Source organism: Vanessa atalanta, chromosome 19 (assembly GCF_905147765.1).
Source record: "Vanessa atalanta chromosome 19, ilVanAtal1.2, whole genome shotgun sequence".
In the NCBI taxonomy this organism is placed as follows: Eukaryota; Metazoa; Arthropoda; class Insecta; order Lepidoptera; family Nymphalidae; genus Vanessa; species Vanessa atalanta.
Genome location: NC_061889.1, coordinates 5,553,861 through 5,581,828, shown reverse-complemented (window position 1 = coordinate 5,581,828; position 27,968 = coordinate 5,553,861). Strand labels below are relative to the sequence as shown.

Genomic DNA, 27,968 nt, shown 5'->3' with positions numbered 1-27,968 from the left:
ATCTTTTGTTTAACCAATGGTTGACAAGCCCTTATCTATAGCAGTGAGTGAGAGGGCTAACAAAAACGCCACGATTACGACTCCGCCCGACCTCTCCGAGAGTTCTCGACGAACGACGTGTTCGGTGTTTATTTCGGAATTCACTAGTGTCTTGGTTGGGTGTGTCGCTGATTAAATTAAAAGTATGTATTTATATTTCATTTTCTCATTAAAATACATAGTATTTTTTTGTTTAATGATAATAGCAAATCATGTGTCACCGTAATTTTAATTTTCTGTACATAAATGCTGATATAGTTACGAATCTGTTTGCAAAACGAAAAAGCCGGTTCGTGTGAATCGTGATTGTAGTTTATTTTTAGTTTGTATAGCGTAAATGCGTTCCAGTGTTTGGTTTTGAAGTTTTCGCGTTATTATCTATACTTATTTTTTGTTATAGAAGACAACATGAGCGGACAGCAGTATTACCCGTACAAGGTAAGTTTCCTCCTACATTGTGGATGTGAACAATCTATAGTGGTATCGATTCTTATGAGATGATGTCATCTTTTCGGGGCAAGGTTACTGCTAAAGCGGGTTTTATTAAGAGAACTAATGGGTAAACAATTTAAATATAGAGGGGAAATATACTTGTTATTTCAGGTTTCAGTTAGTGTACGAAATGGTTACTTTTCTTATAAAATTATTCCATATAGATGGATGTAAAATTTTGATACTTTTAACAGTACAGTACAGTTGTACATAACATAATACATACATAGACATACATACCAAATATTTAGGAAAATTTATTTTAAATATCATATTTATGTAAAACAAGAAAAGTAAATAAAATATAGGAGTTATTTAAACAAAATTATCTCCAAGTCACCTTACCTGCAATTTATCTAATGTCACGCAAGACTTACCAGATACAATAAAAGGAACAAACAATAATATAAAAAACTCACCTGCAGTATGGATGAAATTGCTTATTATCTAAATTATCTAAAATCTTTATTTCGTGTGATGCATAACATATAAACTAATCATATTAGTTCTAGAATAACTGATTTTAATAAAATATGAATCAGTTTAAATAACATTTATAATAAAATACTTACTATTAGTAAAAGTACTAGTAGTAAGTAATTAGATTAAGATTTCACGCAATGAAAAACATATACGTATTATATAAATATGGTACTCAATAAAAATACAAACCTTTTTTTTATAGTGTACTCCCACGGTTTACCCCGCGGAACCTTTCGAAGCGGCCGCCGATGCGGAGACGCTCCGCAAGGCCATGAAAGGCTTCGGTACCGATGAGAAGGCCATCATCGACGTCCTTTGCCGCCGTGGAATCGTCCAGCGTCTAGAAATCGCTGAAACCTTCAAAACTAACTATGGAAAGGTAATTTTTCATCGTTTTTTATAATTGTTTAAAGATCATTATCCTACCTTACATCATGGTATGGTAATACCAATATGGTGCTATGATAATTGTTATCACAAAGCAAAAGTTTCATTAAAACAAGAAAATTTTATGATTTGTTGGAATCATTAAAATTTTATAATCATCATTTAATTTATGGCCTGCAATATAATAAAAGGTACATAAGTTATGTACCGTATACGAGTTATTTATTTATATAACAAATAGTAATAGTCGCTACTGGATCGACTATTAATGTTTTTTTATTTGTTTATGCCTCAGAAAATTTCCGTTGTATACTGCATAGTTGATTGGATTACATGGGCACAATATGCCGGATCGAATAACACCTCACATATTTAGGGCTACCATTTTTTTAAACGATTGACAAATGTTGGCAACATTTGTTAATCATTTTAACTGTGAATAAAATTACTGTGCTAAGTTTTTCTTGACTCACTACTATTATGACTAATAATATGATCGAACTAGAGATGTTTCCGGTTCTTGCTCTAAATTTAATCTTGTAAAATTTTGGTTCAAAGGTGCTCGTAAGAGCTTACTTGAGAATATTTGGAAGTAAGAATTTGAGATTACATGTTTAACGGTTATTCCTCATTTATAACGGTGTTTGGATAAATTTCCGTTTAGCCCATACTTCTGATTGATCAAAGTATTGGGTGTACATATCGATTTCGACGCCCTGTTAATTATGACATTCAAAATAGCCACAAATTTAATTTCAAGATCAAAACGAAATTCGTTATTTTTTTCAATGTTTCTCCTGTTTATTTTGATAAATATTACTGTTAGAGAAAAGAAATATCCTACAAAAGTTGTAAGTAAAATGATTTTTTATGCAAAACTATAAACTAAGTAACTTATGAATTTATAATAAAAAAATGCCGGAGTTAAATTATGCTTTACGATTTTCAGTAAAATTAATCTCCTAAATGTACCATGTATATATTGTTTTAAACATCAAAGTTATGTTATTTCTGTTAAATACCTACCTACCTATCTAAAAATACCTATTTAATATTATACCCACTGTTATACTTTTATTTAGTTTTGGTATCACATAAATATTTTCACGTTTCAGTAATAAGTTATATGTGCAAATTTTTCTTAGTCAATATTTTACTTTCTGAGAAATATGTTGTTGGTTAGTAAAACAATCTCGTGGTAAGTCAATGAACTGAAAGACCTACATTCAAAGCTATGCTACCTACATAAGCGCAACTAAACACTTTAAACCTGCAATGCAGATAATAACCAATAAAATCGAAAAACAACTTATACTAATAAAAAATAAAACCTTTTTGCCTAATTTTATTACGAATTCAAAAAATATGAAAAAAAAATTAATGCAGAGTTACTACTTCGTTGTCGTATCATAGATATTTCGGTTAAATCGAATTAGTATTTTATAAATACAGATAAATAAACCGTTACTGTAAAAAAAATTGTATGCGTTTTTACCAGCAAGTCAAGTATGATATCTAAATCAATTAATTTTCCTTTCATATTTTGTTCATTTTACGTTAGCCGTTAATGTATCGGAACTCGATACCGTTCTCGTATCGGTAAATGTGAAATCACTTCAAGCATAATACTTTTAAGAAAATACCTTAACGAGACTACAATTGAGTCAATTTTCTTATAGTCTGCTTTAATTGATGAATCATTTTGTCCGATAGCGGATGAAGATGATCACTTTGCAAAATAGGGTTAAAACACGCAACCGGAACATTGACAATCATAGCAGTTGTAATATATATAAAATTATTACTAAGTTGCATTATTTATTAACAAACTACTTTTATTAACTTGGTGGTGCTTCGGGCAAGCACGACTGGGCGACCACCCCACATATTCTACCACCAAACAGCCATAGGTACTTAGTATTATTGTGTTCCGGTTTTTAAATTAGTGAAATGATGAGCCAGTGTCACGGGCTCAAGGGACATAACATCAAAGTTCCCAAAGCTTGGTGGCGCATTGGTGGTGTAAGGAATGAATAATATTTCTTAGTGCCATTTGCCAGACTACCTACTGCTACGGAAATAAATAAATATACATTTAAAATAAAGATTTATAATTTTATAGTTTTATTAGTTAGTTTTTTTTAAGTATTTAGACGGACGATTACCCACCAAGTTAATGTGTGCCCTAGTTGCGTTATGATTTTATATTTTCCAAGTAGTTTGTCAAGAAAATCATTAGGAATTAGTAAAAAATAATTGTAAGGTATCTCGAGTAACAATGATATTTGTTCAAAGGCTACAAATATATTGGCCTTGATAATTTTTCCTCATTGACTAAGTACTGAGTCAGACTTGCTACGATAATAGTTTGGGGCATTGTTTGGGCTTGGAGTCTTGATCGTTGAGTGATTAATCTCAATGTAAAACGACAAAAAAACATACGTCAAACATTTAACCGCCATGTTTTTCGAAGTCGTTTATAAACCAGATTTACTGTCGCATATACATTTTAACAATGTAATAAAACATTTTTACCTAAAAGATACAAAACTAAATAATCTTTACTAAAATTATAAATGAATAAGTAACGCTATCCGTCTGTCATGCTTTCGTGGCCAAACCACAAACAACAACAAACCTTTTTTTTTTTGACTCGTGATTGTGACGATAGGGCACAGATAACTTCGCCAATGGAGAACATTGAAGAGTGAATTTTAACCTCTTATTCTGACTTATCTTTTACCATTGGCACTCCCAATACATTTATATAATTTTATCTACAAACAACTTCAAGGTATTTAATTCGACTCGGCGTGTTATGAACACACGAACAAAATATTATACGAATACAAGTTTATAAATAAGAACGGTACGTGCTTTTATGGGTAAAAAAAAAAGTAAAAAGTCATATTAGTCTAATTTGAATCATTTTGGGGTCAGATATCACACCGGAGCTATTTTCTTCGCTCGATATCATAACCTTATCATTGTTTACATACTTGTCAAGTTGTCACAGCCGACACTTTACAAGCTTGCAAAAGGTGTAATCATTTTAGATGTCATTATTATAATTATCTTGTCATTAAAGAAATATCTATTGAGGCCTTTCAAAACCGTGTCTTGCATAAGGTTGACTTCAGGGTAATTTTAAGGGTAAGTTTAATTTAATGAGCCGCAACTGGCTCAGGCTATGAGCCTGGTTATATGTGTTTATTAAATAAGAAGTATTTTAATCTAACCTGGAGAGCGTCAGAGCACACTGATAATAGTCATCTATCTACCCGTCCCGACTTCGTGCGGGTATAAATCATGCAAAGTTTTTCCCTTAAAGTTTTTATTTCTATAAAAAAAAACCCTGTCGTAGGATTGTTTGCGTTATAAAATAAATAGTTTAAAATTTTAGCTTTTTCGAATAAGCAATTTTGGCTCAGGATGTATAAGTGTTGGTGCAGACATTTTTTCTAAATAAACTCCAGAGTTTCTGCTATTTCTACACTATTTTAGATTTTTTCTTTAGACGCAACTGTTTTTATTTTGTATAATACATAAATTTTTATCTATTTGCCACCTGACCTAAGTATTAATTGATAAACATTTAATTACTCTTCGTAGTCTCCTTTGCATAATTTATGCAGATGAGGGAGATTAATAGTCATTTAGATTTTAACTTAACCAATAAGTAAAATGTTTAAATATTTTTATTAAAAATCCTTTCTACAATACAGCCTTATCATAAAAATGTAATACATGCAACGATAACAGTTGTGAACAATTAACGCATACAGTAAAAGTCAGATTATATCACTAATTATAATAAATAGTAGGTATGTTAGATTTATATTTTTTTCTATCTGTGACCGAATTAAAAAGGTTTTAATGACCAATCAAAACTTAAAAAGATAAAACATTGTAAATAAAAATCATACCAAAAAAAAACTACAATAGTTGTGTTCCCGTTTGATAGGACAACAATGGTTACTCAGTCAGATTGTGCCTTATTTGAGTAGGTTCATTTAATCGTCGATTCTACCGAGTTTTCTCAGTCGAATGTCATAAAAACTCTTTTGAATTAAACTACGTAGGTATGTTAAAAAAAAAACATCTTTGTTATCAAGGTCATTTATGGTGTTAGGAATGGTTAATAACTTTTAAGCCCGTTACATACGTGCTTGTGATTCGCATTGCTACTTGACGAAGTGCTAGGCGAGATATGCGTAAATTGAAATGAAATGTGAAGTGAAAAAAGCTGTTAGTAATGACCGTTTAAACATTCGCGTGTATTCATTTTTACTTCCACTTAACGAAATGAACGACGTGGTCGGATAGACTGACGCGGCAGGGTACTCTATTCTATAATATGTAGTCGTTATCCCATAGAGAATTACTACTTTCATTAATGAGTTCGTACTCGCATAGTTATAGTCTTGTTGGTAAATGTTAACATTATTTCCTCCGGTTTCCTCTTTAATCGTAGTTTAAATTATGCGCGCGATTGTGTTATGAGTAATCTAATTATAGCCCTATATTTACATAAACGTACAAGTAGAAGATTATACAACACATCCGCCACTACCTTCTAGTCAATTCCATTGGAGTAACTGATATACGAATAGTATTTACTATTACAATTATTGAATAATAAAAATGTTCGAATTTTACAGTGCTAACGTCTGAAACACAGATATGTTGGTATTTATCTAGTTCATACATATCTTTTGCCTTATTGATTTGTTAGATTAAATTTTGTATTGTAAACATCGATACAAAAAGCATCATATTATATTGTAAATAATATCTAAATAATAATAATTAAATCGAAACATATTCATTTAAATTATGTATCTAGACAAATACAGATTATGTAGGTAGTTATTTTATAACACGAGGAAAAAGGTTGTATTAAAATGCAGGTATATTTTTTTAACAGGACCTCATCAGTGAACTCAAGAGCGAACTTGGCGGTAACCTCGAGAACGTGATAATAGCTCTTATGACTCCCCTCCCACACTTCTACGCTAAGGAGTTGCATGACGCAGTCGCCGGGATCGGAACTGACGAGGAAGCTATCATTGAAATCCTTTGCACCCTATCCAACTACGGCATAAGGACCATTTCAGCGTTTTATGAACAGCGTACGTAAATATTGTTGCTATTTTACTTTCGTGTGACTCTTAATTTAAAAATCATTTTTTGTAAGTTGTACAAACAATGTCAGTTTTTTACGGAATTAAATTCAAGTTTTAATATCTTTAAAGTGGTTAAATTTAACAGTCTAATTGGAGTGCGTCAATTATGTAACGTCTGAATAAAACGTTCCTGATGTGAGATTTTTTGCTTTGATGTTTCAAGCATTCAAACCTCGATAAGAGTATTTCAAGGTCAACTGAGAATGCAATGTAAATGATAACATTTGGGGTAACCGTCGTTATGCAGAAAGGTTCTTATGGCATATATCACGAACATAGTCTCATAGTCTCGAACGCAAAACGGATCGTAGTAACCCTTTTAATAGAGTTTTTACAGTTTAATACACTTTTAATACACTTTTCGTCAAATTTGGCTTAGTCTAATAGAATGTTACAAAATACTTTATCAAATCTAAATATTCCGTTATAAACAACATAATTATTCATTTAAATTCCGTCAAATCCACTATTAATAACGGATATTACTAATTATGTTCGTTTCAATGTACAATCGTGGGTTCATTTTATACATTTAATGATAAACCAGTTTATATAGAAATCTATGACCGTATAATTTTCTTAATAATTATATTATGTAAAATATTTTTTATAATTTTTTACGATTCAGTTCGTAGAAACATCATGAAAACATTTATATTCCTGAAAACACCTATTAACAATATAATACATATATTGTTAATATATTATCTCCTAATGTCCCTGATATCATAATCATCAAATTCGCTGCTTTTTCTATGAAGTATAAATTTCCTCTATAATAATTAAAATTATTCATTGCTCCCGTGTATATGAATTTTTATCAAATAACATATAATATATTACATCAATTTTATATCGGTAGTGGGTTAAACAAAAATATTTTTTTGCTATCTGTATTTTTAATTGCCAATTGACAGGTCGAGGTCATTGTCATTCCTATTGATATTGGAATTGCTTATAAACGGGTTGCACATTTGCCGCTTTTAATTTTGTTTCCAAGAAAACGAAAATGCCGACTAAATTATAAAACACGTTTACTTTTACAAGAACATAAAATGCATGCTGTCATGATAATAGTTTAAATTTCAATATTAAAACCTTCTCCGAAATGCGCTTCACCTTCTGGTGAAAAAAATCTGGGCATATATTGTTTTATTAGTTTTATCAATGAGGCGGTTCAAAAAAAGCAACTCCTCAATTTTAAATGATACATAGATTTGACTTTAGTAAATAGGTACGCTTGTTATAAAGCATCTTCTAAAATTACCTTTGTAGAGTAGAAGATAGTTTTTCGCCAATTTTCTAGACATATAACCGGTTTGAAGGCAATGTGAGTTTCACTTATCGGTTAGTAGTTTTCGTATTTCAGACCTATATCTCGAGCTGTATTATCCCGTTAATAATAAATTCAAAAACATAAATGTTTAATATTCAGATTCTCGTTACAAAATTAAATGTGTTGTTTCAATATTTAAATTTAATTTCAATTGAAAAAATTGTAGTAGTTTTTGCTTAGGCTTGAACCCTCAAACATAGGTAAAAATCACGAGTTCATACCACTGGGGTATATAGGGACATAGATTAGAAAAAAAATGTTGTGGAACTTGCACGCGATGTGCATAACGCCTAATGCACTGCGCAATGCATAATTTACTTGAAATCGATATTTTTTCCATCAACCATAAATCACAACACGGACGTTATATTACAACGATTTTTACAGTAAAAAACAATTAACGAAGGTTAAAGAAAAAAAAACACGTACGACTCTGTTCAGTATATCTAACAGAACTCACATTGTTCCATAAGAATTTCATTTTTACCTATAAACTTACGTTGCATTAAAAATGAATATGTAAATTTAACGTTTAAAATACATGTAAACAGACAGATCACGAGTAGTGAATACACTCTCGACGTTATAGCGTGAGGCTAGTATATAATAGTTTTATGTTTAAAATCAATAATATGATTGTTGTATAGAGTAAGCATTAAAAATAATGCACTTACGCATTAGATTCACTTAATACTCTGTTGTATTCGTTATAATATCTGCTTCTCTCCTTGAATCTTGATAACGACTATATGACGTGAAAGTATTTTATTAAAGACACGTTCTGTTAATGTTCTTTATTTGAATAATCAGATTAATTGACAGCTTAATAAGAACAATAGAAAATATTTTATCGAGTTAAATGTAAATTATTATTGTGCATAACAATTTAAAAAGGTTTTATAATCATAACTTATCTTTACTAATATTATAAATGCGAAAGTAATGCCTTTCTGTCTGTTTATCTTTCACGGTCAAACCATTGTACCGAATTAGATTCAATTTGCTATGAAGTAAGTTATTTTCCACTTAACATCAACCCCTAAAACTATAAAGATTAATGAATATTCCAAAGTTATAGATTGCTATTATCATGTAGTTAATTTTGAAAATTATTGAAGAGTCGTGTGATATTTTTCAATTATTTTCAATTAATAGATATAATACAAATAATTATATATTGTTGTATTGACTTCGACCATGAGTTAGTAGGTCATTTGGTACAAAGTGCCGTCATACGCCATTAGCATTCATAGCCAATGGGAAATTTACGTTCGTGAGCTAAAGTGATTAGACTAATGAAATTGTTTAGTTTTATGTGTAGAAGAATTTGCTGCACATGTTTTTTTTATCGTCGCAGAACATTCGTTTCCATTAATTAATAGTAATTGGATATAAAGGGTTCTTCGTTTACAAAAAAAAGTAAAGCACAAGGTGAGCCGCGGTAATAAACTGTTATTGTTAGCTTTTGTCAAATGTTAGATAGATAATTAATTTGAATAATCTTAATTTTATCTATTACCTATTTGATTTTTTTAGTATACGGCAAGAGCCTAGAGTCGGACCTGAAGGGTGACACCTCTGGTCACTTCAAGCGTCTATGCGTGTCCCTGTGCATGGCCAACCGCGATGAGAACGCCGGAGTCGACGAGGGCGCGGCCAAAGCCGATGCTGAGGCGCTGGCGTCTGCCGGAGAGGGACAGTGGGGCACAGATGAGTCTGTCTTCAACTCCATCCTTATAACACGCTCTTATCAGCAGCTGAGACAAGTGAGTTATTAAGTCAACTAAATGCATTCCAAAGATATCCGATATTTAAAAAAACAACATTCCGTATAATAATCACTGCTTATTTTTCTATATAATTTAATCTTTTTTTCTTTAGGTAAGGTTATAATAAAAGTATGTTCATTATTATAGTTCTTCTCAATATCTCCGAGTTCCATTTAATTGTATACTTTAATGAATAAATTAAAAAATACTAGATTGTCTTCATTTCAGTTTAACTGAGAATGTATATGTAATGTAATTATAAAAATATTTGTAATAACTTTAAAAACATAGATTGTAAATATTATTAATAAAACTTGAATCTTAAGAATAAATCAGTCGTTGATCGACTTATGTATGAATCACCTAAATACATATATTATATGTTGTAGTCATTCAAGTGATTGAAAGCCAGAAACACTGACGAATAAGCTATTAATAAATCCCAAGCAATAAGAGAAACTTTCTTGTTAAATCAATATGGAAGTATAGATTAAAAAATAAATCTTATAAATACGAGTATCGCAAGCAATATTTTTATTCTTATTTTGTTTTATTAAGATAAAAATAGCGTACATTAATGAAAACAAAAATAACTAAAACATACACCAATTAAACTGCCACTAAACTTATAACACAAATTCAATAGTTATGCTATACGATATCTGTGTAATCTGTCACCCTTTCGACGAGGATATTGCAAATTATGTAAAAAAAATACTAGTCAGCAAGTTACATACATCTAAATTCCAATTACACACACATGTAAGATACAATTCATTACGTGGATACGTGTTTAGTGTAATTAATTCGAAATAAAAAGTTTATATGCTCAGCAAGTCTCGCTGACTCATACTATCGTTATGCATTAAATATTTTTATGTTGGTCACAGACGTTTTTATAATGAATTATTCATATGTTCATACAATTTTAACAATACGATACCTTAATTAGCCGCGATGGCTCAGAAGATAATGAACGTAGTGTCTAAGGAATCATAGTATCAATTCATACACATAGATTTTACAATTTGTTACAAAGTTACAATTTAAGCAAAAACCACACAACTTGTAAATGTTAATTGAAATCTATAACTGTTGACATTGTATGATTGATGCACAGTCTACAATAATATTATATTACAAATTTTTAGTACAAAACAAATAATATTATTAATGTAGGCACGTCGTTGTCGGTTAGGTTGTCGTAAAAGTTAACTTCGAATTTTTTTGTTGCGCATCCAAAACCATTACAGGCTCCCCCATTTGCCGTAAAGGCAAATATGAGGGCGGAAAACGAACGAGCTAAACCAATTTCCACCTACGATTTGCGTTAAGCAATGCAGCCGGCATTAAAAGTCTTTTATTATGTCCAATCCTATCTGGACAATCCAATGATGATTATTATTATTCTAGTATAAGCAAGTTTTTACATTAGAGTAATTGTGTCGTTACAGATCTTTGCTGAATACGAGGCCTTGACTGGCAAAGATATTGAAGAAACAATCAAGAAGGAATTCTCTGGAAGCGTCGAGAAGGGCATGCTTGCTATCGGTATGTATATTATAAAAGTAACAGCTTCTGTATTTTATAAAATACGAATGTATTTAAACATTTAAAAAAGTACTAATACATTAAAGCAATTTAAAGTAGCACTTTCGTAACACTTTCTCTTATCATTAATTACTAAATGTTGTTACTGAATTAAAATACTTGTTTCGTGAATTTACTTATAATTACGTAATTGAAGACGAATAACGTTATTTTCGTCCTCCTAACCGATTTCGGTTATGACGGACCATCTCAAGTGACTAGCCAACTACGCAGGACATAAAGTGCATAAGTGTGTGCACAAACAAGAGCTGTCTCTAATCCGATGGGACGGCAAATGCGACACGACCGGAAAGATTCAGGCGCGGAACCAATTGCTTCACGCGCTTTCCGAGAAAACAAATATATCGGCCTGACCTTGGTTTCATCCCAAAACCTCGGGATTTCGGCCCTATAGACATTAAACTAACGATTCAGTCAAATTCTAGATAAGATATTGATACAAAAACAAACTTTCCCTTTTCTGTTACTTTAAGTTACAAGTTATATAATTATAACAAAACTACGCTTATCATTAGTATTAGTAGTCTATAAAAACGCGACATTTTTTATTAAGTAATGGCTACAGTTCCGAAAGTTTCAAAGATAAACACCGAAAACGGTATTAGTATTTCGTATTACTGCTGAGTTTCTTGCCGGTTCTTCTCGGTAGAATCTACATTCCGAACCGGTGGTAGCTTTACTTTAAATAGTTTGCTAAATGACGATTCAAAAGTGCTTGTAAAAGAATAAAGTATATTTTGATTTGATTTTACAAGGAATACCAAAAACTGGAAATTAATCTCATAATGAGTCATTAATGACGTATAAGAAGTGAAGGTTACATTGTAACTAGAATAGGAAGTCAACTATGACCTTGCGATGACTCATGCAACCATTACATACAGAGCACGGAATTACCTCGACTATTTCGTCAATGAATCCGGCATTATAAAAAAAACCTTTTTTTGTTAATTTTACTATAAATAAACCGGCTATATCTTTAATTTTCAATTATTGCACTTCTTTATTGTTAGATATTTCCGAGCGAAGGGATAAGATGTCATATATTGAAACATTACGTACATTATGTATAAGCAAAGACTAATTAAATTTTCTTACGTAAATAGGAACGTTTCGTACGTAAATCTTAATTGAATTACAAAATGTATATTATATTTAGATGAATATTATGACGTACATATTATTTTCAACATGATAACTAGAAAATATTTAAAGACGTGAGTGGATAAAAGTGTTATGCTTATGACATAAAATTATATTTTACGTATCACCTTCATCCAGTCACGTCTTCATTTATTATTCCTAGTTTTATTTTCTTTATTTACTTACTTTCTCTACATACTTAATTTCAAGCCTTCTGTGTTTTTTATATTATTTTTAATTAAATTATTAATTTTCTAGTCAAGTGTGTGAAGAGCAAAGTTGGTTTCTTCGCGGAACGTCTGTACTACTCTATGAAGGGTCTGGGAACCAACGACAAAACCCTTATCAGAATTGTCGTTAGCCGTTCCGAGATCGATCTCGGTGACATCAAACAGGCTTTCCTAGACAAGTACGGCAAACCCCTGGAGGAGTGGATCGCTGTGAGTACCTTGAACTTATTTATATTTGTAGCAATTATTTTCTATACATTTTTAATAGTATCAGCTGAATTGGATGCTCAATTAGTACACTGTAAATACTTTGATAGCTACCAATACAGTTTTTTAAATAAATTAATCACTTATTGGCTTTTTAATGTTTATGTAGTCAAAAATCTCGAGGTGATTAACCCACATTCATCACAAATAATATAAATCATTAATTGTGTAGCAGGGCTATAATCATTCATTAGATTTAAATATTTTGTATCAAACTAACCCAATTTTTATTGTTGTTGTTGTTTTGTTACTAATGGCATGTAAAACCTAATTGTTAAAATTAAACTATTTTCAAGATGCTGACCCATACTTTCTATGATATAAATAAAATAATAAATAAGTTAATTATATAACAGTCTGCTTTACTTTACTTTTATTGAATAATCAGCATGAGACAAAAACATGACATTTTACATTTTTCTTCCATTTATTGTGAATTTTCCATCATTCTTAAAGCAATAATTGTGTATACAGATCTGTTTATGTATTTCATTATTTAAATATTATTTTTATATATAAATAAAACCTCCACTCCTCATAAATAGTCATAGTTGTTTTGTGTATTCATTAATTAATTAATTATTTTACAAAACTTTGTTTTCTAACAAATGTTTTATGTAATTAAATGATAATGTTTTAAAGCGTGTATGTTATATTGTTTAATAATAATTAGTTTCTTTATTTACTATTAAACAGAAATGTAAGTTATTACAATTAATAAAAAAAGTAGGGTTTTTTCTTTTAAAATACGAAGACTGATCTTCGCCATAATAGGTTTTTGGTGATGTTTACCGAACAGTGTTCAACATACAGGGTGCTTTTAGGAATCTAACTCATTTATCAAAATCGGGTTAAGGTAGTAAATTCAAACACGGAAATAATTACCCTCCTTTGCTATAATCGGGGACCAAAAAGACTACAATCATAGTTTTACTGCTGATTATTGCTTTCGACAAAATAATTAGACAGCGTTCAGAATAGTGAAACATTTTGATTGCAGGGCGACACTTCCGGGGATTACAAGAAGGCTTTACTGACTCTTGTTGAGTAAATAGTGTTGGCAAGGATGGTCTGGGAGACAACGAATGAGATCACCTAGATTTTAATTCACTACATTCTTTTTGTCAATTGTTAGGTTCTTAAGAGCTAGGGTACGAGCACACTGAAAACAAACTTGGATATATTTTACTCTAATATTGTCTCAAAGATGATTAGTGTAAAAATTGTTTTCAGTATGACCAAACCTTAGGTTATCCATGCCGAGTGTAAATTTTATTTTTCATAAAGATCTGTATATTTTGCTTATGTTTATCATTGTCACGTAACTTTCTCTGCACAGTAGCTAACAGCTTAGTGTCGCGAGTGCATGGTGCCTGGTACCTCAGTGTGGAGGTTGCTTTTTTTACAAGTAGTTGTTCCCATTTTTCAGGAGGAGATGGACGGTTCACTCGGTCATCTCCTATCTACAATGTGTTACTAAGGCTACCCTACCCCAGACTAAATAAGTTATATTACAACCGCCACTACCATGTATGACCTGTGGTGTAAATATTTATAATCTGTCGTACCCTATTTATATGTATTGGTACACTTTACTTATTGATGCATTTTGAAAAAGATTATTATGTTTTTAAGTTTTATTAATTATTTAATCTCATGTGTGATTTGTAATCTCATGCTAATCTCAATGCACGCTGTGTGAAGTATCGATAGAAATTATGGGCCAGTTTCGGTATTATTTTTGCTACTGTTACAGTGTTGGTTTTTCAATATCTTTACAGGAAGACCTAGATGGTGACTTCAGGAATGTTCTAGTCACACTTTGTGCTTAATCCTGCAAAATAAATTATATATTTTATTTGCATATTATAAATTATTTTTCTATAAATGTTTTAAAAAATGCATGTTATCGAATAGTTCTATTACAGAAACAAATGTAATATTTTGCAGGATGATACGAAAGGAGACTACAAAAGGGTGTTACTCACTATTGTTTCTTAAGAAAAAGCATAATAAGACTACAATGTACTGAATGTTTGTATTATTGCACTTAAAAAGCTAAGTCCCGATATGAAACTGCCTTTATATAACTGTTGAGATGTGTAGAAATAAAAGCTTGATATTTTTGTGAAAATGAGATATTTATTGGTGCTGTAGTTTTGTTTACGGTGTATTATATATACATAAATACATTATTAATAAAACTATGTATGTTTCAATCGTATTTTATTGGACATCCCGAATTCCCTCGTGTGTTATCTGGAAAACCAAGAATTTAAATGATTTATTTTGGATAACTTTCTAATAGAATTTATTCAAAATATTCAAGAATGTCAAAGACAGATCAATTTTCAAGTCTCACAAGGACTTAATTTATTGAAAACCAAATATTACTCCATAAGATACATTTTTGTGTTGGAAAAAAAAACGGACGGTAATAGATTGTCATTTTGGTTATATTTTTAATAGTATCTAATTATCTATTAAAGCTTAGGTTTTTTTAGGAATTGTGTCAATTGACTTTTACAATTTTTTATTTAAAAAGTTTTAAAGAACTATATAACATTCGTGAACTTGGCAGTGTTTCAAACATTGAAGCACAATTACTTTGAAAATTATTCAGCACTCCTGGCTTGCTAAGACATTCCACATTAACATGCCAATCAATTTTACTGAACATTTAGTGGCTTTTCTTTGCAAGTGCTCTTTAAACATATAAGTTTATAACGCCAGACAAAATTTAAATATACATTTATATTTAAGATTTTACTTTATTCTACATTTATATTGACATAGTTATTAATTTATTCGAACAGTTAATGTTTTGGTAAAAATTAGATTCCCTCCTCTTAACCGGAATTTAAATATATTAGCCAAATCTACAAATCCGAAATAAAAATTAAATTTAATAAAGAGAATTATTTCTAAGATGGTTAAAATAAATGTATTAGTAAGGTCGTATGTACGTTTTTTTTGTATTCTCCATGGAATTTAAAAATCAAATATTTCGACTTAATGGGATAGTAATCATTAACTCATGTATGATATTATTAAGATAAAATCATTAACGTTTATTAAATAGAAAGATATTTCCCCTGAAAAACCATACAATGAAGACTAATTATTTCGTAGCTTAACCAGTAATTTATTGTACCTTGATACTGAATACACTTCAAATTGGCAACACACTGTTTCCAGTAATCGAAAATATCTTGTTAAGGAGTAATTTAATAAAATCGACATTTCCTATAAAAATGTAAATAGGTAGTATGTTTCATATAATTATGAAACATAATTATAAAATAAATATTTTGTTAACCTGAAACTTTCCAACGTCTTCTGCTACAATATTACTTTTAAGAATCGCAGCTAATCTTATATTCTCTAGCGGCTCTGGAGCGGACAGAAGAACACGCATGTTACAACGATGCGACCAAGTGTCACCAAGAGAACCAACTATTGCTCCTGTTGATAGACCAATCCTGGTCGTCATTTCGTTTGTTAAAACTACCTGAAAAATATTAGGTTTATTTGAGCGTAAAGATTATTTTAACAATTCCAAAACGGAATACATGACCATTTTTATTCAAAATAAACTTGCATCTTGCCCTCATATAAAATATTATTATTTTGGATAGGCACAGTCATAAGTTTTATATAAAATTCTGAGAAACTATTTAAGGCGGTGAGAAAAAAGCGGTAGTTGAGGCACTTACGTGCTCGATTAGAGGAAATGCTCAGAAAAAATCTTTAAGCCTGCTTTTCGACAACCATGTGTTGATTTATTGTAATTTTTGTTCAACTCTGCTCGAAAAACAGCTGATAAGGAGGTCAACATCTAACATAAAAAATAAAGAGATAGCAATTTACATCTAAAGGTTGAACCTGGTTTTGCAAGTGCGCCAGTGCTACGGCGAATAAACAACATAGTGGTAATGGATTACCAGAATACATAGGGAAACAATTATTAAAGTGAAATTTAATAATTGTTTCTTTTCCGAAAATCATAAGTAGAATGAATTTATGCTTATAAAAAAAAGACTAAGTTATTATTTTTGTGCCAATAATTCATAGATGAAAATACTATTTTACAAAAAAAATATTCTTGTAATGATTTAATGTATTATTTAAATATAGTGTGGTTTATAAGTTTGTAGACAAATTAAAATTTTATTTAATTATTCAATAACATTAAATAAGTTCTCACAGCAATTTGATTTTTCAATGTCAACTTCTGTAAATCCGCCATCAATCTAAATAGCAATCCAGTTCTCTGTTTCATAGAGATGCCATCTTTAAATGGAAATGCTATTGAATCTATTACTATGAGTTTCACCTGTAATCAAATTGTATGTACCCTTGGATCATTTATTTTCCTAGACAGACTAGTCAAAGCAGTGAATGTGTTGAAATAAACAATGGCTGACAGTTGGCTACTGAGTACTTGCACACAAGTAAAATAGCATGATGTTTGGCGAGGGACAAGCGTAGCTGTTAGGCACACCGAGATAATAAAGTTTGCTCATTTGTTTATATCTTCTGTAATGCGACACTATCGAGATATATAAATAGTAACCGAAGTAAATACCATTGAAAGTTATTATAAACTTATATTACATTCGGCTTATTCCTTATGAAATTGGGTAGTTGATATAAAAATGCACAAAACTTTTCAAGTCCAATTGCTTTAACATAATGAAATTTCTTCAAGGCATCCTCTTCTCTTATTGGTATTGAAGAATCCATAATCCTTTGACATTTTGCTAAGCTAGAAAATAATATTTCTACAGCACAAAATATAGTAGTTAGTATAGTATTATAGTTAAATGAATAAATTATATAAATTCTTACCCTTAAATCTACTTAATGTAAAGTTTGTGTTTGTATCAATGTAAAGAGCTTCTGAACTGAGCCCACCTAGAGCTTTAGGTATTTGTACAGAGGCACATAGCTGCAAACTATAAGCAATTTAAAAATGATATAAAAAAAAATTATTAATATTATTTACATCATTTATTGCTATTTTAAAATTTGAAATATTTAAACATATGATTATATTTGGTATATAAGTTTATTTTGGTTTAAAAATTGATGTGGATTGTTTTTTAATTTTCATTAAAAAACGCGAAATAGACATCGTTAACCGCCAGATTTGTATACAATTTACATATGAATAAATATTTTTTTTATCTTAAGTAGTGTTCAAACCATAGTTGTGTTTTCCCAGAACCCGGTAAGCCTAATAATTCTGTCAGAGAACCCAATTGTATTCCGTCACTACCGAGAACTTTATCGAGATTTTGACTAAATGTAGGTATAGAGGGTAAGCTGGTTTCAATCTGGAAATAAACAGATTTTGTAAGCATGTTCTTCAATCTTGAAGAATAAATATAATAGACTTTTCATATCAAGCTGTACCTCTTCTACTCTTATTAGAATATTATTAATGAGTGTTATTATAGTTCTTTTACTTACTTGCCACAACTCTGTTGCATTATATATTTTGAATTCAGAGCTCATTCTCAAAAGGATGCCCTTGATGACTTGTTGCTCATGAGTACAAATAGTTTAAATAATAAAAAGTTTAAAATTTGAGGCAAATACTTTAAATAGAATCAAATGTTTTGATTTGAAAATGTTTGAAAACTATTTTAAATTTTCATACCAGTATTACCCGTACCACAAGAACTTTGTTAAATAACAGGTTACTTGCTAGTATTGCCTTTGCTGTGAATTTGCAAGTTATCCTTGTAAAAATGTATATTTTTATTTTTTATATTTTTTTTTATAATAAGTCTAATGAACCTGCGTGTCAGATACAATAATGAAACGTAAATAATATAAAAGTTAAAACAAATTAAATTACATGTCATGTACATTAAATTAATTAGTTGATACAATATTACACCATGAAACGTCAAATATGTTATAATTGATAGTGTCAAGTCCTGTCAGATTGACATTGAAGTTCTAATTCAAAACAAAAATACTAAAAACATTACAATTACTACGGATTTTCCAAAAAATTATCAAAATAACATCAACATCATGAATCAAATGAATATGCACGTGCCAATGAATTCAGTAGGTGCTAATCCTAATGTAGGCATGCAATTGCCAGTATCAGTTATGCCAGTGCCTTCACCCCAACAAATGCAGCCAGCAATGCCGCAACAGCCTCAACAAGACAAGATGGATAATATATCTAAAGTAAAAACATTGATGGGCTCCTTGCGTGAATCTTTACCTGTAAGTAGGTTTACTTAATTAAATTCAGTTGTAATGGATAGGCTAGGCTATAAACTATGTCTGTAAGTATGTCAGAAGAGAACAAGATTGTAGAATATAAATGAAAGAAAAAATATATCTAATTTAGTGATTCATAATTCTGTACTGTAATCTCAGGAGTGCAATGTCTCCAAAAGGGATAATCTCAATATGGTTGGTCAGACAACTTAAAAGGATTTTTAGTGGCTTAGTTCAAAGTCACTTTGCATGAAGCAAAGCAAAACTTTGAACTGTATTTTAGTTGCTTCATAAAAAGAAGGTTTTTAATCCTAACTTGAAGAATATAATGCTGATTATGAAAAGAAACAAAATTTTCAATTAATTAAATAACATAATTCTACTTTTACAGATGACATTGAAATCAGCTGCACAAATTCTACATCAAAATTACAACATTGATTCAAATACTCAGTAAGTAAGCATTCTAAAATTAAATAAAAATATATAAAAACCTTTTGTACCTTTTTAGTAATACTAAAAAAAAGAAAAAATCTACTATCAAAACAAAAAACACCAAGTTTGTAAATTTATAAAAGTCAAGGTTTTTTGTTTTTTTAAATAAATGGTATATTGATCGACAGGAAAGGCATGGACAATCCCGTGCCAAGATTTGATAAAAATTTGGAAGAATTTTTCTCACTTTGTGATCAAATGGAGCTACATTTGGTAAGTAAATCACACAATCAGTAAAGATTTTTGTTTATATCAAGTATTAATAATTTATTTAACAAACATATATTTTAATAATCAAACAAAGCAGCCTTAATTTTTAATTTGTCAGTTATCAAGAAATGCTTTAGAAAAAATAGTAAAAAACTATTTTAAATAGTATTTACAAATTTAATTTATCATCCATTATATATCTTAATAATTTATAGGATAGAAAATATTATACAATATCAAAAAAAACGTTTTAATAAAATAATTAATGTTGATATACAAATGTTCATTAGTGTATATCCATAAATACCTTTTATTATCCAATGAAGTGGCATTGAAATGACCGAGGCATGTCATCTTGTTATGATCAGGTGATCAGGTGAAAGCAACATTGATAATCCTATAAACTGTCACCTAATTGTAATGATCGTTTGGAAATTTCTAAATAATTTTCTTATATACCTACATTGTTACTATGTAACAAACCAAGTAAACATATGTTTGAATTCATCTAAGAGCAACAATTAACTTATTGACCCGGCAACCAATCAGAATTACTTATTATAGACCCTTATCATTGATGTCTTTGCTTGACTCTATCACTCTAACAAATAACAAGCAATGCACTTTTAATGGTAAGGCTTAGTTTGCATTAGCAACTTCTATTTTCAAAATCTTTTTTTTTGTTTGTAGTCTTATAATATAATAAAATATAAATACACTCAGACTTGAGTTGAAATAAAAAAATAACCTTATTTCTTTATTCAACATAATTTACACTACGTTTACACTTTTTAAGTGGAGAATGACGTAAATGCGATTGTTTCATTCCAAAGATTATAAGTCATCTGAAAAATAATTATTCAATTATTTTCCTATATATTGGCAGATTTATGATCCAATGACCAAAAGGTCACATTGTCACAGAGGTTAAAGTGCAATAACTTAATAGTGATAATGTGTATACTTAAACATTTCCCATCCATTGTCTTAAGTTAAGTTCTAGTTATAATAACGGAAGGCAAATTTGTATAGATTATAGTAAAGATTTTTTTACGAAAAAAATAGTTTGTAAAATTTTAAAAATATGAGATTATTCTAAAACATATTTCAGAAATCATCTAGTGTGGCAGTAGCTTTATATTTCGATCACATTGACGCGATATGTCGTACGATTGCGTAAATGCGTTTTTCTGCTTTATTTATTCCTTTATTGATAGGTGTATTTACATAATTAATAAATGCAAGTATAACTACATTTCAAAGACAAAAGGAGACTCTTTTGTCTTGATAAGACTATCAGAGCGGAAACTTAATGCGAATTTACAGTACGTAGTTGTAACTTATTGCAACCGATAAATTGTATTATATATATACAATATTTAGTTTTTTCTTCCAATTATCATTTTTACAATTCCTAATATAACATATTATGATCCTGAAAGCGACGTACTTGGTGGTAGGGCTTTGTGCAAGTCCGTCTGGGTAGGTACCACCCACTCATCAGATATAATACCGCCAAACAACAGTACTCTATATTGTTGTGTTCCGGTTAGAAGGGTGAGTGAGCCAGTGTAATCACAGGCACAAGGGACATAGCATCTTAGTTCCCAAGGTTGCTCGCGCATAGGTGGTGACCACTTACCATCAGGTGGCCCATATGCTCGTCCGCCGTATTACACTATGATCATTTATAAACGTTTAAATACATTACACATATGTACATTACATTCAAAGAGTTCCATTGTGTTGTAAGAAAGTATAACAACAGATCAGAACATGACGGACTATCAAATCAAATCAATCAATTTTATTCAAGTAAACTTCACAATGAAGCCCTTTTGAATCGCCGACATTTAAATACTACCTATAGGTACTAACTTTATGTCATAAGGTGCAGTCTGATTAAACAAATTATCTCAACTTTGCAACCCAGACACACTGACTTCCTTCCTATTAATCAGTTTTCTTAAGTATACCAATCTCCCTCAACCTCTTACTAGAAATTTAATCCTCTTTTCTCCTGTAATAATAAAACTTGGTGATATTAATGTCCAATTTAAATGTGTTTAATCACTTTCTTATATATACTGATGCTTCTAAACTTAACCTGACTGACAACGTTGGCGCACCCTGTTGGATCCCAAGATATAAAATAGCGCTTCAATTTAAATGCCCTCCTGAAACCTTTATATTGCTTTACTTTTCCATACCAACAATCAACAGCAATCTGTTATTCTGCCTCACTGACCCGTCTGTTGACTATTAAAGAAAATTATCTTCGTAGCAAATTATAATTTCCTATCGTTACTCATAAAACGAAATCTATCAGAACTATAAGTTCAATAATTTAATATCAACTTAAAATAAAAAATCTTATAATTAAATAAAAACTTTTCCATTATATCACACACAACACACCGTTACCATTAGTTTTTATTGTTTTTTCCAGAGGACGGCAATAACTTGCATACAACAAGCGCAGTCTGCTGCTCATTACCTTCCACTCACAGTCATACCATCGAGATTGGATTCAGGACCTACAAGCCAGGTATGTACAACTGATTTTAAAATAAATGAATTATCGGTATAATATCGGTAGCCTGGTAATGGAGCTAATATCCATAACCCTTACTTTTGGTAATCAGAATAAAAACGTTAAACATACGTTTGTTATTTCATATAACATATGCCGTTTTTTTATTTTGATGATTGACTAAGTTTTACATTTTACTCAAAAACGTTTTTTCTGCTATGTAATATGTAGGCGGACGGGCTAATGGGCCATCTGATGGTCTTACCATGGGCGGTGGTAACCACTTATGGTCACCACCGCCCATTGACATTGACGTTATAAGAAATAATACCCATTCCTTACGTTACACAAATGCGCCACCAACCTTGGGAGCTGATGAAGATGTTATGTCCCTTCTGCCTGTTACACTGGCTCACTCACCCTTCAAACCGGAACACAACAATACTAAGTATTGCTGTTTGGCGGTAGAATATCTGATGAGTGGGTGGTACTTACCCAGGCGGCCTTGCACAAACCCCTGCCGCAAGTAAAGATATTCTTTACCATACGTTACTCAAAGAATAGATGTTGTATTATGTTTTGTATTTGGTATTATAGATTTGATAAATAACCACGTTTTAAAGTTCCTAGTTTTGTAAGACAAAAGAAATGCCCCAAATTAATTAATAAATTACTAATATTACTTTTAAGCTTATCACTTGTGTTGGGAGTGGGGACGACAATAGGTCGTTAAGATCAAAGGGTCAGGGTCGATCCTGCCACTTTTTACATCGCTAGCCGGGTCTGAAGTTATTGTTATAGTTGTAGTACGTTGACGTCAGACCAATTTTGACAAATATCAGCATTTTAAGATTCACAAACTTTGATTCGTGTTTCTTAGAAAAACATCCGTGTCTTGAGAATACATGATGTAAGTGAGTCGAGACATAACGTTACCCAAAATGTTTTCATTAAAATCAATTTAATCCTTTTTTTATAACTGTAATGTTTTTATTAATTTGTAATATTGATTCAGTGTTTGATTGTATTTATAACATTGCAAGTAAAAGTATTGGCCGATTTGAGGCGAATTCCCCTGCTTCTTACCTTCCCTTCCCTCTTATCTTCCCTTACCTTATTTTTAAATGCTTATGCTGTTGCTAGATTGTGTAAGTGCTGATGCCATTGCTGACTGCGCTTTTTCGAAATTAGGTGGCTCGAAGGTACTCTATAACCTTCCGCTTACCAGATTTAAATTAATTTATTTTAAAATGAGATTTTATTCTTACATTTGAATACAGTGGATCATTATTACCAAATATTGGTTAAAGTAAAAATTTCATATACTTATTGATAACATATTTACAAATACAAAGTAACCTCGATTATCGAGAATTGTTATAAAATATTTCAATAAATAATATTATTATCTCCAAGGCTTCCGCGGTCTATTTGCGTAGCTAGTTTGCTATGTATTAACAGCGGTCATACTTAAACAGGGTTACCAGTCGGGATTACTGATATATCCAACTTTTATTTAAATAATTTTTAGATTTTAAAGATATTTCATAATACCACAAATCGTAACTTTTTATTCAATGGTATCGCAGAGAAACCGTTTGTATATTACCATTTCATAGTCTCTTAAAATTCCAATTTCAAAATAAGAATCTGTTGATTTTTTTTTTTACTAATTGCAGATATATCTTTGTCCACTAAGCGATTGCCGATTCACAAATAAGAAGAAAAATTCAAATCGAGTTTCTTGACATAACCAAGTATTTTTAAATTTTTTCGATGCATGTATGCGATACATTGAGCTTCTCTGCAATATCACGTGTTGTACTATGACGATCTGAATCAATAATGGCCTTGATATGGGTTGCATTGATTTCTACTGGACGGCCAAATCGTTGAGCATTTTTCAATGAAAAATCACCAGAACGAAATGTGGCAAACCAATTTCGACACTGCCTCTCTTTCAAGGCTTAATTTCCGTATATGACACAAAACTTATTTTGTGCTTGCGATGAGTTTTTGCCTTTTCGGAAGTGATACAATAAAATATGTCTGAAGTGCACGTCCTGTTCTTCCATTTTTTAATTGGGATAAAAACAAAACTAAAGCACTAATCGATATATTTTTTTACTAAATTAAATTAAAGGTACAAGTCCAAACAATACGAAAAAATATAGGTGAGATGTTTTAACCACGTTAAGAAAACAAAAGAAAGTGTAAAGTCTACCTACACACAAAATCGGCAATCACTTAGTTGCCAACCCAATATTTATAGTTAAGGTCTATTTCAAATCGTTTAGCGCCATGATGTTTTTAGTACGTGACGCATTTATCTTGTAAATGATTTATTACGTTATTTTGTTTATTTAATCGTATTGATTATATAATCAGTTATTAAAATGAGTGTAGTTTTCCTTTATTTTGTGAAAGTAACGTTTCCGTGGAAAGTTTATTAAATATGAAGCCGGACTTAGAACAGAAAATATTTACCAGAAGAGTACTTTGGAGACCTCACAATCACCTTTATGTATTTACTATAGTGTTACCTCTAATCCGTGACCTATAAGGTTGCAGATCACGATGTCTGGAGTCCGGTGTCATAAAAACGCTATCAGGACTTTATCGCAAGAATTTTTCAGTAGTAGTATATAGTGGCTTTAAGTTTTGAAATTTATTGTTATTTCCGGTCATGTTGGATTTGCTGGCCCTTCGGACTAAGATAACGAATTTATATTTGCGCCTACATTTGGGCTCTATGGTATATCATGTAATTTTAACTGATTCAAGGAAATTGGCTAGTAGAACATCATTATTATCGATATCATGGGAATTCTATATAGCATTGTTAGGATACCATTTCTTTAACGTCATTATAGAAACACCTTTAATGCAATACCTTCCATTAAATATTTAATTATGAATTTCTTGTGTGCAAGTGTTGTGTCCTAATACACATCGAGTGACGTTCAATTTTGACAGAAACTAAAAAAAAAACTATTTTTTTAAAGTTCATGTTTTTCGCGTTTAAGCAGATGAAAACTTTCTTTGTTCATAAATGTTTAATAAATAATATAATTGCTCGGTAATTAAATCCTTATATCCTTGCACTAAATGATTGTGACTGTCGCGTCATCGTGACGCCTGCGCAGTCAGCATTAAAAATATAGTACACGTCCATAAACAACACACTGTCTCCATTTATTTATTACTCCAATCTAAAAATAAATTGTTTTGTTGTGTTGTTGTGTGTATGTGTGTTATGAATTATTTTGTGTATGTAATGGCGTTTGGACGGTAGTAAACAATTACTGAATTAATTTAAAAAGATCAATAGTCTTGATGTCCCTTTTAATTATTTACATGTACCTAAAAAAGTAACAATATTTTTAGTTTAGCCATTTATTTTTTTATTATTAATATTTATTTCTCCACAGACTTGTTCTGTTTTGAATTATTATATTAATAGTAGGTAATTTTGTTATTCTTTCTCTTTTTTATTTACATACACACAGTTACACAGCTAGTCACAGTGTATAAGATCTAAATAATCGTATTTCTTGGTTTTGATCAGCTCCTAGAAAATATCAAATTAGATAAAGATATAATGTATATCGATCTTAACAACAAAATTAGCTTGTACTTTGGTTTGATATCATAATAGTATCATAATAAATACTGATTTCATGAAGATTTTAAGTATTTTACATTTTACTCATAGAATTAAAAAGGTCGTATCGTTTTTCACACAAAAACCCTACCACCAAGTAAAGCTTGGTATGTCCAAGCCCGTCTGGGTAGGTACCTGTCATATATTGTACCGCCGAACTGCAATGTTTAGTGTTGTGTTCCGGTTTGCAGGGCGAGTGAGACAGTGTTACTACAGGCACAAGGGACGTAACTTTTTAGCTCCCAAGGTTTGTGGGTGCATTGGTGATGTAAGGAATAAGGATGTAAAATTTCATCAAATTGGATTCAGAAGTTACGTAACAGACATTCTGGTAACTTTCTAATTTATAATATTATTATATTTGTTGTTATTTCTTATCTAAACAGTTTCGTTTTTGCTTGCTTTGGCCAACACTGCATCTAAAATAACTGATTAGTTATTGTAAACAAGCAAACTTAAAAGTCGCTGTTAGGTACTTAACCTAAAAATAGTTTTTGTATCGTTTTTAAATTCAATCAATTTGATTTAAAAAAGAAAAACGTGTTAGGGATGTTATGTTAGATAGATTAGCTATGACCATACAAAAGGCCTTGTCCAAATGAAAAAGCGCCGTTTCGAGAAAAAATGGTTAAGCTAGTTTCAATTTATAGATCCACCCAACAAATTATAATTTATTATAATGTTTTTTTCAAATTGATATATCTATATATCTATACCACTTAACTATAATATTCAATAGAAAAAAATGAAAATCTGCTAATAAGTATCGAGTATAAGACAAACAATTATAAATTCACTAACTGTTTATTTCCAATTCACTACACTATATTTCAGTCGTGTAATACAATGTGCCTAGTTAGACACATTTTTCATCTCCTTTTTAATGTCCGTTGTGATATAATAATTACTTATATATACTTATTATAATTTATAATACTTATATATGATATCAAACTTACTAATAAATTAATAAATATATTAAAAAACCTAAAACTTCTCTATAGGTTTGTCGTGTTTTCACGCAGCGGTCGACATGATTTTTTATCAAAATCAAAAACAAAAAGAAAAACAGAAAATGCATGTTTCCTTCAGGATAAATCTACGGCGTTAATATGTTATGTATAGTTTAACGCACACATACCAAGCTCGAGGTTCGGGTAAAAATTTGGGTAGATTAGGGTTTAGGTATAATTTCGTTTTAACAAGTTTAAATGCACTTCTTGATAATTATTAGTTTATACTTTACTCTAATATATTTTTTTCTTTACAGGAGACAACTCTGAGCTACCCTCAGTATTTGAACACAGTTCGTCTACAAATATCATATGCCAAAGATATTCACGACACATTAGTAGCCGCAGCTCAAAACATCTCGCCCGCAGAGTGACCAGAGAGAAATTAAACACATTCTAGAGTGAAGAATATTTATTGTATAATCTGTATTCATTAAGCCTAATTTTACGCTAAATTAATAAAAAATAATTGAATTCATTGGATATTTTTCTGAAAAATAATTTTATATATTACGTACTCCTAAATAACATTTATAAGTTGATACATTTGTTTTAAATAGCGTCTAAATTATAAAATATAACAAACTATTTTTTATTTACAATAATTATATAAAAATATTTCCACTCTTATTTCTAAAACAGGGCAAATTAAGGCACCAATATAATTTTAATAATTTTTGAGATCATAAATATTCTTATAAATTGAAATTTTATACAATAACATAAGTAACTAACATGACACAATTGATAATCATTATAATAAAAAACTAAAAATACACAGATAATAAAATACAATAACATGATTTAATTACATTTTAATTGGAACCGGCCTCATTGAAATATACGATATAGCCAAATATAATA

General features: G+C 30.4%; 3 protein-coding genes across 7 annotated transcripts; 2 read left to right on the top strand and 1 right to left on the bottom strand.

Moving 5' to 3' along the window:
* The first annotated feature begins 44 nt into the window (after positions 1 to 44).
* Positions 45 to 15,162, top strand: LOC125071244 (annexin B9). 4 transcript variants are annotated; one of them, XM_047681369.1, is made up of 8 exons: positions 45 to 182; positions 440 to 477; positions 1,217 to 1,393; positions 6,329 to 6,533; positions 9,460 to 9,689; positions 11,147 to 11,243; positions 12,705 to 12,886; positions 14,894 to 15,162. In XM_047681369.1, the coding sequence occupies exons 2-8, from the start codon at positions 448 to 450 to the stop codon at positions 14,942 to 14,944; spliced, it is 972 nt and encodes a 323-aa protein (XP_047537325.1). In that variant the 5' UTR covers positions 45 to 182; positions 440 to 447; the 3' UTR covers positions 14,945 to 15,162. The 4 variants fall into 4 exon arrangements, with proteins under 4 accessions (XP_047537325.1, XP_047537324.1, XP_047537323.1 ...); XM_047681368.1 differs by having other exon boundaries at positions 14,725 to 15,162; XM_047681367.1 differs by having other exon boundaries at positions 14,373 to 15,162.
* LOC125071245 (DNA repair protein RAD51 homolog 3) lies at positions 14,697 to 18,601 on the bottom strand. Its single transcript, XM_047681370.1, has 7 exons — positions 18,419 to 18,601; positions 18,152 to 18,282; positions 17,795 to 17,901; positions 17,561 to 17,727; positions 17,151 to 17,279; positions 16,263 to 16,454; positions 14,697 to 15,202 (listed from the first exon to the last, which is right to left on the bottom strand). Exons 1-7 carry the CDS (start codon positions 18,461 to 18,463, stop codon positions 15,170 to 15,172), a joined length of 804 nt encoding a protein of 267 aa, XP_047537326.1. The 5' UTR covers positions 18,464 to 18,601; the 3' UTR covers positions 14,697 to 15,169.
* LOC125071248 (mediator of RNA polymerase II transcription subunit 29) lies at positions 18,170 to 27,619 on the top strand. Of its 2 annotated transcripts, XM_047681375.1 has the most exons (6): positions 18,170 to 18,253; positions 19,050 to 19,192; positions 19,581 to 19,642; positions 19,813 to 19,897; positions 22,344 to 22,442; positions 27,362 to 27,619. In XM_047681375.1, exons 2-6 carry the CDS (start codon positions 19,052 to 19,054, stop codon positions 27,476 to 27,478), a joined length of 504 nt encoding a protein of 167 aa, XP_047537331.1. In that variant the 5' UTR covers positions 18,170 to 18,253; positions 19,050 to 19,051; the 3' UTR covers positions 27,479 to 27,619. The 2 variants fall into 2 exon arrangements, with proteins under 2 accessions (XP_047537331.1, XP_047537330.1); XM_047681374.1 differs by lacking the exon at positions 18,170 to 18,253 and having other exon boundaries at positions 18,913 to 19,192.
* The last annotated feature ends 349 nt before the right edge of the window (positions 27,620 to 27,968 follow it).

Coding starts and splice junctions, on each gene's coding strand:
- LOC125071245 (XM_047681370.1), bottom strand. CDS start 18,463: ATGAGCTCTGAATTCAAAATATATAATGCAACAGAGTTGTGGCAA. Junction 17,902..18,151: donor TCTGGGAAAACACAACTATG/GTTTGAACACTA, acceptor AATTGCTTATAG/TTTGCAGCTATGTGCCTCTG. Junction 17,280..17,560: donor TCATAAGGAATAAGCCGAAT/GTAATATAAGTT, acceptor ATTTGATTACAG/GTGAAACTCATAGTAATAGA.
- LOC125071244 (XM_047681369.1), top strand. CDS start 448: ATGAGCGGACAGCAGTATTACCCGTACAAG. Junction 1,394..6,328: donor TCAAAACTAACTATGGAAAG/GTAATTTTTCAT, acceptor TTTTTTTAACAG/GACCTCATCAGTGAACTCAA. Junction 12,887..14,893: donor CCCTGGAGGAGTGGATCGCT/GTGAGTACCTTG, acceptor AATATTTTGCAG/GATGATACGAAAGGAGACTA.
- LOC125071248 (XM_047681374.1), top strand. CDS start 18,992: ATGAATCAAATGAATATGCACGTGCCAATGAATTCAGTAGGTGCTAAT. Junction 19,643..19,812: donor AACATTGATTCAAATACTCA/GTAAGTAAGCAT, acceptor ATTGATCGACAG/GAAAGGCATGGACAATCCCG. Junction 22,443..27,361: donor ATTCAGGACCTACAAGCCAG/GTATGTACAACT, acceptor TTTTCTTTACAG/GAGACAACTCTGAGCTACCC.